The 11,898-nt window shown below is 52.0% G+C and overlaps 1 protein-coding gene across 1 annotated transcript; it reads left to right on the forward strand.

Annotated features, from left to right (window-relative positions):
* The first annotated feature begins 370 nt into the window (after positions 1-370).
* TMEM92 (transmembrane protein 92) lies at positions 371-4,653 on the forward strand. Its single transcript, XM_016203362.2, has 5 exons — positions 371-439; positions 2,589-2,611; positions 3,414-3,488; positions 3,654-3,849; positions 4,064-4,653. Exons 1-5 carry the CDS (start codon positions 371-373, stop codon positions 4,175-4,177), a joined length of 477 nt encoding a protein of 158 aa, XP_016058848.2. The 3' UTR covers positions 4,178-4,653.
* Positions 4,654-11,898: the final 7,245 nt, after the last annotated feature.

The following is an 11,898-nucleotide window of genomic DNA, read 5'->3' on the forward strand; positions in this document are numbered from 1 at the left end:
GGGCCCGGCTCCCCCCGCCCGCATCCTCTCTGCCCGCGGGCGCCGCACTCCCTCCCCTAAGCCTGGGGCCACCTGGGCGTGGAGCAGTAGTTGGGGGTTGGGAAGGGGTCGCTGAGCCGTCTTGAACGGACCCCACCATTTTTTCCAATTAATCTCGTCTGCTCCCCATTCCCAAAACCCAACCCGGACTCCTTCCCCCCTCCTTCCCGCCTCCTCCCCGCCCCAAGGCCGGCCCAGCCGGGCGCAGAAGCTCCACCCCCACCCCGAGGCGGGACCCCATAGGTGGAGGGACGTGGGAGAGGTCGCGGCCCCGCCCCTCCCGCCTCGCCCCGGGTCCCCGCACACGGAAGCTCGCGGCCCCCGCGCCAGGATGTGCGACGCCAGGGTCCCCGGGCTCTCGCCCACCTTGCTGCTCGGCCTGCTGGCCGGCCTCCAACAGGTGAGCGCTCGGGAGGTGAAGCTGCGGCGCTTTCGGGGCCCTACCTTTGTGGGTCTGGGGCCTGCTTCGGGAGCCGGCTCCCTGCCTCCCATTGTTAGGCTTTCCTCGTGACCACACGCAATTAGCCGCTTCCTTTCTCATTTTGCTGGGGAGGTGAAGGGGGGCAGCTGAGGGGGGCCCTGAAAAGGCCCGGGGTTCCTTCACCTTGGGGGAACTGTGTAGTGACACTGACCCACGCTCATCACCATCTGACACCCAGCGCCTCTGTGTGAGTGGGGACTTTGACCCGCATGTTAGCCTTGGATAGTCCTTCCCGCTCCTTCCCCATGCGTCAGAAAGCGAGAACCATCTGGGCCTGAGGTCTGGACGCCTAGCTAGCTTGTCTCCCCAGCTCTGTTCCTCCAGTGCTGGGTGACCTTGGGGAAGTCCTGGCCTTCTCTGGACTGTTTATTTGCTTGTGCCCTAAGGGAGAGGAGGCTCCTAAGTCACTTTCCAGGAGCAGGGGTAGGATTCCAGCCCATGATGGGATTTGATTGGGCTGCCTGACCCGAGGCTGGGGTGACCTCTGGAATCTGTGGTTCTGAGAGGGGCGGGCACGCCCTCATCTCTCACGCCCCCCCGTGATGGGGAAGTTCTATCCAGTTCCGCGGTGGGAGATTATCCTGGAAACTGATGTGAGTCTAGAAGACAGATTTTTAGCTTCTGTTTAAGATCCAAGGGAAGTGCCAGGGTGGCTTCCCAGAACAGGGCACATTCACACAACTGTGCTGACTTTCAGGGCTGCTTTGCTCCTGAAGCCCTGGTACTCCTCAGTCACTAGGCCATCAGTCTGTGCCATCACTAGGCTGAGCATCCTGTTGATTCCTCCCAACATCTCCAGGGGGGCAGGCATTGCTAAGGTCCCCAATTCACCTGTAAGTACAGTGTACAGTCATGCTCTGATTAACAATTAACAACGGGCGTACATTCTCAGAAATGCCTTGTTAGGTGATTTTATTGTGGGAACATCATCGAGCGCACCTACACAGACCTAGATGATATCGCCTACTACACACCTAGGCTGTATGGGATAGCCTGTCACTCGTAGGCTATAAGCCTGTACGGCATGTTACTGTGCTGAATCCTGTAGGCAACTGTAACACAAGGGTAAGCGTTTGTGTTTCTAAACATAGAAAAGGTACGCCTGTATAGGGCACTTACCATGAGTGGAGCTTGCAGGACTGGAAGTTGCTCTGATGGCTGTGGCATCAGTAGGCAATAGAAATTTTCAGTTCCATTATAATCTTATGGGACCATCATTGTATATGCAGTCTGTCATTGACCATAACGTGGTTATGTAGCACATGACCGTAAGCTGAGGTTCCCCAAGATCATCCTGACACTTGATAGAACCTGAGGAAGGTGCTGGAGCCAGCCTTGCAGACACCTGGGGGAAGAATGTTCCAAGCAAGGCTTGCACACATAATTGCTATTAATTGGGTTAAGTCCTGGACAGACATCCTGGATGCCCTGCAGAACTAGTGCAGGAGAGGTGGGGAGAGAGGAGCTTGTTCCAGAGAGGAGGGTCCGGGCAACTTGAAAGAGCAAGGGAGGAAGCTCACCAGGCAGGGATCTGAAGAATGAGCAGAGTTCAGCAGACCATGGAGGCATGGGGAAGAGAGCCTGCCCCTGCATGTAGGTGTAAAACAGCCAGGTGTGTTCAGGGAACTCCCAGTGGGTATGTGTGCAAGAGGGAAGAGGGGGGCTAAGGCTGGTCTCTGGGGGTTAGAGCCCCAGGGAGCCCCTGACAGGGGCTTCCAGCAAGATTGCAGGTGATCAGATATTTGTGGATAGAAACTTGCTTGCAGCGTGGGGGGTGACTGGTGGGCGGCAAGAGAGTTGCTAGTGTCCTGGACTGCAGATGTCAGAAGGCATGAGCTTGCAGCCTGGGGGGAGTGAATGTGGTGTGAGGGTGTGATAAAGAGAGGAAGGAGAACTGGGCGCTTCCGGGGGGCTAGTAGGGCTCCCATCATTGAGCGGGGGAACATGGTAGAGTAAGGTAGAGAGCAGGCTCGGGGGAAGACGCTATTCGCTGGGACCTGCTGGCTGTCAGATACCTGGGCAGCATCTGAGTTTATTACCCCTAACCTCTGCCTCTTTTCTTCCACAGGCTGCAGCCAGATGTGCCCTCTTGTAAGTCTGGGGTTAGGGCTACAACTTCCAAACTGGGGAGGCGACATCCCAAACCTGTCCTGCCTGCCTTCATGGGAGGGAGCGCCTCATCCATCACCCTCACCCACTCCCCTTCCAGGCAGAAACCATCCCCCCATACCCCACCCAGAGAAGGAGACTCTGCCCCCCCTCTCTCCCCACCAGCCACCCAGGGGGAGTTTCACACTGTGGGCCTTCTGTAGCCTAATCCCCCTCCCATTTACTGCGATCTCAGGCCATCTCCCCTCCGAGGGGACCCTGGGAGAGGGGGCAAACAGTATGCTACCTTAATATATAAATGTCAGGAAGCCTGAGCACCATGAGGAGGTGGGTAGTCTATAGGCAGAAGAGTGCTTCCATCAAGTCAGCACTGGACGTGGCAGGAACACTCTCCTGCCCCACTCCTACTGTATGGACACCAAGGGCTCGCTCCTCCTCAGTTAGCTCCTGGACACTCCCCTCTTCCCCTCTCTCCACTACAACACTCAGTCCCCACATTTGCCCAGTGAGGTCCGAATGACATTCATTACACCCATTTTGTAGATGAGGAAAGTGAGGCCCAGTGAGGAGCATAACTTGGCACAAGTACACAAGGCTAGTAGTGAGATGCACCTGAAACCCAGGTTCTGATCCCAGCCCCAGGTTCCTCCCACTGAGCCCAGAGGGAGCTCCTACCCTTACCCCACAAAGGGCATGGCTCGTGCCCTGAGTATATGGGTACATTTTGGGGAGGCTGGGGTTCTTCTGCCTCTCCACCTTGGTAACAGCCTCTCTGCCCCAGCAGCCCCTGCCCTGAAGGATTCACGTGCTGTGGTGACACCTGCTGCGAGGAATTTGAGTTCTTCTCTGGCCCCTTCAGGTGAGCCCAGGGCCAGCTCCTCTGGGCACAGCCCTCCGAGGGACCTGGGCCACACAGGACAGACTGGACTTCCTGCCCTGGGGAGCTGTGTAGGGGAGGGGAGGGAGGGAGATGCAGCGGGGACTGCTGGAGGCTCCAGGTGATGTTGGTGGTTCCTCGCTCCAGGATCTTCATCATCATCTTCCTGACCATCGTGCCCATCATGTGCATCTGTGGCCTGGTTAAGCACTTCTGTCACAACTGCAGAGGGCAGGAACAGGACCCCCCGATGGGTGACACGGGGCCCCCTGAACGGCCCACCGTCTTCCCCACAGAGACGGTCGAGGTGTCCACCTTGGAGCCCCCGCCTCCCTACAGTGAGGTGGGTGTCTATCCTAATCCCTGTTCTGTTCCTTGGCCTTTCGTATCTCCCTGTCGTCCCGGTTTTCAGAGCAGCAGTGACAGTGGAGGGCCTCCTTACCTGGGGGAGGGCTCTGCTGCCAGACCCGGGTCACCCCTTTCCCTGGCACACCACCAGCACATGGGTGGTGACGCCAGTGCCAGGCTGTAATACTCTGTCCCTCCTTTCCCTGCAGATTATTCTGAAGCCAGTCCTGGGCCTGCCCCCCATGGACCCACCCCCTCCCTACAACTTCAGACCTGGAGAACATTCTGGGGTCCCCAGGGGCATTGACAACCCAGCCTTCTGAACCTCCTCCTGCCTGGAATCCTGCCTCAGCCACCTCCTTTCCAACACCTCCTGGATCAAGCCAGAGATGCCTGGGACCCCTGAAACTCACTCCCCCATCCTGCTACAGCTCTGGCCTTTCTTGAACTTAACTTATTGCTTTTCCTGCCCCTGTTCCACTCCAGCTGTCTCTCTTGTCCCAAGGGCTGGGCTGGAGCAACAGTGTCTATCCACCCCAGAGCCCACAACCCACAACCCAAGTTAGAGGCTGCCAAGAGGAAAATGTCAACAGCTGGAGGTGACTGACTGTAGAATGGACTACTCTGAGGAGTGGCAAGAGCCCCGTTTCTTGACTGGACAGCCAGCTCCAATGTGGAGGTCAGGCTGCGTGAGCTCTGAGCCACCTCCAGTTCTACCAGAATAGAGAAGACCCCATTCTACCCTACCCTACCCCCCAACACATGTACTCACTAAATTAACTGATTGCTGCTGCTGCGATTCTGCCTCTGGCTATATGGGGAGGTGAGCCCAGACCCTGCTGGGAAACTGGCAGGGCTGGGGGGGGGGGGGGCGGGGGGGTGTCTCTGCACCCAAAATCCCACCACTGATGAGTCTTCTGGGACTGTGTTGACAATAAGCCTGGGAAGACAGTACATCCATGGGCCCCCCTCTGGGAGAGGATTTTTATAGATGCTTTGACCTCCTGTTCCTTGAGGTCTCTGGGTACTAAAGAGCCTGGACAGGGAGCTGGGGATGGGGTGGGAGTGACCCGTGTGCTTCCGCACCCCATCCTCCTGCTGCTGTCCTGGGGAAACAGAGCTCAGCTCCCTGCCTCTCACCATGGGGGAGGGGAGTAAGGAGGCTGGCCCTCTGTAGGGCTGGGCTTCCCAGACCTGGATCAGCGCCACCCTAGAATCTCCTGGAGGGTAGAGAGGAGAGGGCAGATCCACCCTTTTCTTCCAGCCTGGGTGGTTCTGGGCAGTCCCATCTGTAGGCTTAACCCCTAAGAGGAAAGAAGCATACAACATTGCAACAGTCTGCCAGGGCATAGGTCCCAGGGAGTCTGTAGCAGAGCATGGAGTTGGGAGCCTAGCATGGCACATGCAGAGTGAGAGAGAGCCCATGCCCATGTCTTGGGGCTCAGGCAGGGCTGGGCTCCTTTGCGCACTGACCCTGCCTTTGCACTGCTCCCCTGCAGCCCACAAATGCTGGCCTTCCTCCCCAGGCAGGGGGTACAGCAGCAGCACTGGCCAAAGCTCCTGGGAGGACGACATAGCACTGACCCTGGTGTGCTGGCCTGATGGCTCCTCCAGGCCTCTCCTAGTAATGCCTAGCCTTGGGGCATCAGGATGCAGGCAGGGGGGCAGGGGCAGGGGGAATGGCACAGCCAGCCCCCAAAAGGCTAGAGACAGGGGCTGTCTGGCTGAGAGTTCCTGCTTGAGACAGGGCCTCAGAGGGAGCACAGTGCTCGCCCACAACGTAGAGTTGATAGAAAGAGAATGAGCTCAGTCACAGAAGTTTCCCTTCAATTTCAGGGATTTATCAGGGGCGTCAGAAGGGAGCTATGTGGTGCTTTGTAAATCTGGCTGGGTCCAACGACAGAGGTCTCAGAGCTGATGTTGCCTCCAACCCAAGTGGGAGCATGTTAAGCAATGGGCTTGGCAGACCTGAGGAGGAGGTAACCCTCTCAGCCCGGACGCTGCCATCCTTTCATCGAAGATGACATGGGGCCTTAAAATCCTCCTGGCAGCAGTAGAGAGACCTGAAGGGAAGTGGTCCCAAAGCCCAGTGTTGCTGGGACCTGGTGGCAGAAATGGTCAGTTCTATGGCTCTGTTCACTGATGGTGGGAGTGGATATAGTGTGATCTTCCTGGAGGGCAATCTAGCAGTATTCATTTGTGCCACAGATATTTACAAAGATCCTACTATGTTTCTGGCACCATGCCTGGTATTGGGCATTCCATTAAAATTTTAAATGCACATAACCCAGCAATCCACTTCTAAGAACATCTTTTGGAAATGCTCATACACAAAAGAGCTCTAAGAAATGCCCATCACAGCATTCTAACTGGGGGTAAACGTCCATTGACAGCAACCTGTTAAATATACCAGGTTCATCCAGCTTGTGAATGTTATACAGCCTTTAAAATGAATGAAGTGGGTCTGAAACACCAACCTGGCACCATGTTCATCATTTATTATCACAGAGAAAAGGCCTATGATCTCAATTTGTAAATATATACTACATCATATATTTTATATATATTTCCTTTGCAGGTGTATGGAAAAGATCTAGAAGGATATGAACCAAACCACACTTGCCCCACTTATACAGTGGTTGACGCTGTGGGATGGTTACTTTTTATGCTTTATCATTGTTTGTATTTTTACCATGAGCAAGCGTGGCTTTTGCAGATTTAGAAAAGATTTCTTTATTGGAAAACACAGACAGCTTTAGAAGTTAATAAAGGCTCACCTTGTGAACTTTGATCGACAGCAATTCATGTATAATCAGCTCTGCTATGAGGAAGAGGCTGGAAGAACTCAGTCATGTGGCAGACACATGACCTATATGTGACCCAGAGACTAGATACATGATGGACGTGGGAAAGCCTGGACACCTCCAGACATGAGGACATGTGATGCTTGTATGTGAAACCTATACAGGACTGTGACTGGCTCTCAGTATATATAAGATGTCTGGCTGGTTGGGTGGGTGGATAAGCAATTTCACAATGACTGAGAATTCATTTCTTTTGCTTGGCTTAGCAGCTCAAACCCAATGAATGAATAATAAAAGATGAAATCACTGAATGAATGAATGAATGATTGCCTCAGGGAATGAATGAGCAAATGTGAAGATCTGCCATCAGACATTTGTAAAGATACATACAACTTGGTTAACACCAGAAAGGTGCTCCCTGTGGCTGTGAACTTGAACTTCTTTCTGCAGGGGACCCCCCAGAGGACTGGGGAGTGCAGGAAAAACTGTGAGGCAGGTGGCATGCTGGGGTGCTGGGGGAGGCCCTTGTGCTCCAGGGTCTGAGGGGGGAGGACAGTGGAGCTCTGCTTCGGTGGGGCGCTGGGAGGAGGGCACCACCAAAAACCTCGCCTCACCCCGGGACTGAGTCTCACAACTCCAGCTTCCAGCATTTCAGTCTCTGCACCCAGCATCTCCTGGTCTCAGTTTCCCTGTTTGTACAAGGAAGAGGTCTACTCCTTCTAGCTCTGGTAGAATGTAGCTCTCTGTTTCCCAAGTTGAGAGGGGCAAAGGAGGTAAGAGAGTTCAGAGAACCTCCTTGACTCCCACAGCCTTTCCTCCACTCCTCAGCCACGCTCTCAAACAGGCACACCTGATCCTGTCATCCTGATAACCTCAAACCTCCCACGCCCTGGACATCACCTCCTATTCTTCTAGCTCAGGTACTGTATCAGTCTCATGCCAGCGATTCCCTGAGCCCACTGAGGCCTCCAAGCCGCTGGCCTTAGCTCCTCCGCCCCACCAGCCATGTCCTCCCTGCCTTCCTTATGCAGCTTGGAGTCCTTGATTCAGCCGGGTAATCACCACCCCGCAGCTAACTCCTTTACGCTTCTCTCCATCCATCATATGTACCTGGTAAAACCCCACACTCTGGTTGAAATCAGCTTTTGCTCAAGCACCAGCACACCTGTGTGATTGGACTCACTTCAAAATCAAAACTGTGAATCTCAAGCGGACCCCCAGTTTCTCCATCCCACCTTAGAAGGTTCACTTTCTCTCCCTGCAGAGAGACTAATTCATGCCTTCTACTCTCCTTGAGTCTCCCACAGTCCTGACCTCAACTTCAGCTGGTGATGGCATCACATAAATCATTTAATCACAAGAGAACCACCCAATCTCCCCCACCCCTCCCACCTCTGGTTATGGTGGAAGCCAAATCCCACACCGCCAGCTGCTTTCCACCCCCTTGGGCCTTCTGAAGACCTCACTCCCGCAGGCCCTCCAGCACCAGCCTTTTCCCGTCATTACTGGGCCTTTATCACACCACCTGTACGTAAAGATGCTCACCACACGGCTTGGAGAAGCCCGTCCCTGACACTCCCTTGGCCTGAGTGTGCTGTTCTACTTCCTCCCCCCCTATTCCTGCTCCTTCCCGCTGCAATCAGCTCTTTGTCTCCATCATTACGTGAATTGGCTCTTGTCCACAACACCAATAACCTACATCTCGCCGAAGCCAAAGCTCAGCCCTCTGGCCTCATTTATTATCAGTGGCCTTTGACGCACTTGGCTCCTGCTCCTTCGGGAAAAACTTCCCTTCGTGGACTTCCCTGGTTTTCCCCCTACTCAGGGCTGCTCTTTCTCAGGCTCCTTCCCTTTCCCCTCCACCATCTCTAAACCATAGCTGACCCGAAGGTGTCGTCTTAGGCCCTCTCGGCCCTCTCGTCTTTGTCTTCATTGACTCCCACAGCGGGTCTCATCCAGTTCTGTGGCTTCACAGACCATTTCGGATCTGTATCTCTGGCCAAGACTTCTCCCTTGATCTCCAGACTTATATATTTAACTTATGCTTTACTACCTATCACCTCCACTTGGATGCCTAATGAGCATTTCACAGCCAAAACTAGGCTCTGATTTCCCTCCACCCCACCCCAAATTCAGTCCTTCCCAAGTTGTCACATCATAAATAAATGGCACCTCCAGCCAGCCAGCTGTTCAGGCCAAAAAGCTAAGTTATTCTAATAAGTTTAGCTTTCCCTCACTTCCTCATCCTGCCTCCAAAATAGACTAGTGCCCACTTTTCACCATTTCACAGATACAGCCGGAGACCGAGTCACCCCGAAGTCTAGCCTAGGCTATCCTAAGGACGTCCTGGCTGGCTTCCTGTGTCCACGCTTGTGTCATCCTGCCCCCTGCAGTTCATCCTACATACTGCAGCCAGGGAGGTTTCTCTGAAGCAGAAATAATACTTGTCATTCCTCTGCTTAAAGGCCTCTGAAGGTTGTCCATTGCACTTGAAATAAACTTCAAACCCCTGACTGTGGCCTCCAGGACTTACAAGGCGCGGCCCTTCTCATCTCCTCCCTTCTCATCTCTTCCCTTCTCGCTGCATTCCAGCCACAGGGGCCTGCTCTCTGAGCCTTGACTGTCTGAAATCCGTCTGGCTCCAGGCCCTTAAAGGCTTTTCTTCTTGGAAACCCCCCTCCCCACCCCACCTTCCACTTCTCTACCGGCCTTCACACGGCTATCTTCCCATCATTCCAATTCAGTGGTCACCTCCTCAAAGAAGCCTACCCTGACCACGCTGCACAGAGCAGCCCCTCGAGTCCCACTCTATTACGCGATTCTACTTTCTTTTCTTCACAGCATGTCCCAGCACTGCAAATTGCCTCATTTAGCTACGTGCTGACATACTCAGTCTGTTTTCCCTCTCTGGACCCACACTCCTCAGGGACCGGGATTTTCCATGTTCACTGTCAAGTTCAGAGTCAAGAACAATGTCTGGCGCGTGGGAGGCGTCACTCTTTGTTGACTCACTCTCAGCGCCACAATGGTCATGGCCACCTCGAAAGCCCAAAAGTTCCTGTAAGAGAAACGCCCAGGAAAGGAGTTTTTAAGGCCCTGCAAACATCTCTCGGTGGACATCAGGCCCTTGATCCAAAGGAGTTATTGCGCTTTTTCTTTTCCTCGCTCCCTTCCTTCCTTCCTTCCTTCCTTCCTTCCTTCCTTCCTTCCTTCCTTCCTTCCTTCCTTCCTTCCTTCCTTCCTTCCTTCCTTCCTTCCTTCCTTCCTTCCTTCCTTCCTTCCTTCCTTCTGCCCTTTCTTTCTTTTTTTCACTGAATACTTAGTGAGCACCTCTCAGGCATTACCCCAGGGCCTAGGTAAAGAAGGCCCATGAAAACACTATTCCTGCCCCCATGGAAAACAGATGCCAGTCAAACAATCCCACACATGAGCCTGTGGTTACCCCCGGTCTAAGTGCATGGAGTATTAGAGAACTGTGTGCACATAGTTCTAGATAAAATGTGCATATAGTATTAGAGAACTATGGTGGGGCAGGGGGACTGCTTTAGATTGGGTCTCAGACATGGTCTCTCTAAAGAGGTGACGTTGAACTAGTTCCAGAAGGAATAGAAGTAGACAGACATGAGAGAACGTGGAGAAGCATGCTCATGGCAGAGGGGCCAGCACATGCAAGGGCAAAGGCCCTGAGAATGCAAGGAGCTCAGTGGCTCAGAAGACTTAAAGGAGACCTCTCCCTGTTTCAAAGTCCCCAAGATTCTTAACAAGGGTATACTCATTTCCTAGGGCTGTCATAACAAATAACCACAAACTGGCTGGCTTAAAACAACAGAAATTATTTTCTCAGTTTTGGAGGCCAGAAGTCTGAATCAAGGCGTTGACAAGGTTGATTCCTTCTGGAGGCTCGGAGGGAAATTCCATTTCAGGCCCTCTCGGTAGCTCCTGAGGGCTGCCAAGTGATCCTCAGTGTTCCCTGGTTCATCACTGCCCTCTAATCCCTGCCTCCACTTTCCCATGGCCTTTTTCTCCATATCTACGTGTATTGTTGTGTTTTTTTTTAATTTAAAAAATTTTTAAATTTTTTATTATTATTTTAATCTTCACCCAAGGATATTTTTTCCATTGCTTTTCAGGGCTGGGGGGAACATTAATGTGAGAGAGACACATTGATTGGTTGCCTCCCCCTCAGGCCTGACCTGGGCTGGGGATCAAGCCGGCAACCGAGGTATGGGCGGAATGGAACCTGGGACCCTTCAGTCCAGGGGCCAGCGCTCTAACCACTGAGCAAACCAGCCAGAGTGCCTACGTGTGTTCTAAGGCATAAACATGAACATGGGATGTGTTTCCATTTATTTATGTCTTCCTTAATTTCTCTTAGCACTGTTTTGTAGTTTTTATTGTACAAGTCTTCCACTGCTTTGCTTAATTTAATTTCAAACTACTCTTTTTGATACTATTGTAAATGGAATTGTTGTCATAATTTCTTTTTCAGACTGTTCATTGATGGTCTATAGGAATGCAACTGATTTTCATGTGTTGATTTTGTATCTTGCTATGTTATTGAATTAAATTATTTGTTCTAACAGTTTTTTGTGTGGAATCTTTAGGGTTTTCTGCATATAAGATTATATTACCTGCAAAGAGAGATTCTTTTACTTCTTCCTTTCCAATTTGTGTGCCTTTTATTTCTGTTTTTTGTCTAAATTGCTCTGGCTATAACTTCTAGTATTGCATTGAAGAGAAATGGCAAAAGCGGGCATCCTCCCCTTATTCCTGATCTTAGAGGAAAAGCTTTCAGTTTCACTACTGAACACGGTGTACCCCGTGGATTTTTAGTGTATCGCTTTTATTGTGTTGAGGTAGTTTCCTTCTGTTCCTTTTTTGTTGAGTGTTTTTATCATGAAAAGGTGTTGAATTTTGCCAAATTCTTTTTCTGCATCAATAGAGATGATTGTGTGTTTTTCTCTCTCTCCTTTTAATGTGGTGTATTACATTGGCTGATGTTTGTATGTTGAAGCATCCTAGCTTTCCAGGAATAAGTCCCACTTGGTCATGGTGTATAATCCTTCTGATATGCTGCTCGATTTGGTTGGCTAGTATTTTGTGGAGCGTCTTTGCATCGGTGTTCATAAAGGATACTGGTTTGTAGCTTTGTTGTAACGTCTTTGTCTGGTTTTGGTATTGGGTAATGCTGGCTTCATAGAATGACTTAGGAAGTGTTCCCTCCTCTTCAGTTTTTTGAA

The sequence above is a fragment of the Miniopterus natalensis genome, chromosome 17 (genome assembly GCF_054644295.1).
Source record: "Miniopterus natalensis isolate mMinNat1 chromosome 17, mMinNat1.hap1, whole genome shotgun sequence".
In the NCBI taxonomy this organism is placed as follows: domain Eukaryota; kingdom Metazoa; phylum Chordata; class Mammalia; order Chiroptera; family Miniopteridae; genus Miniopterus; species Miniopterus natalensis.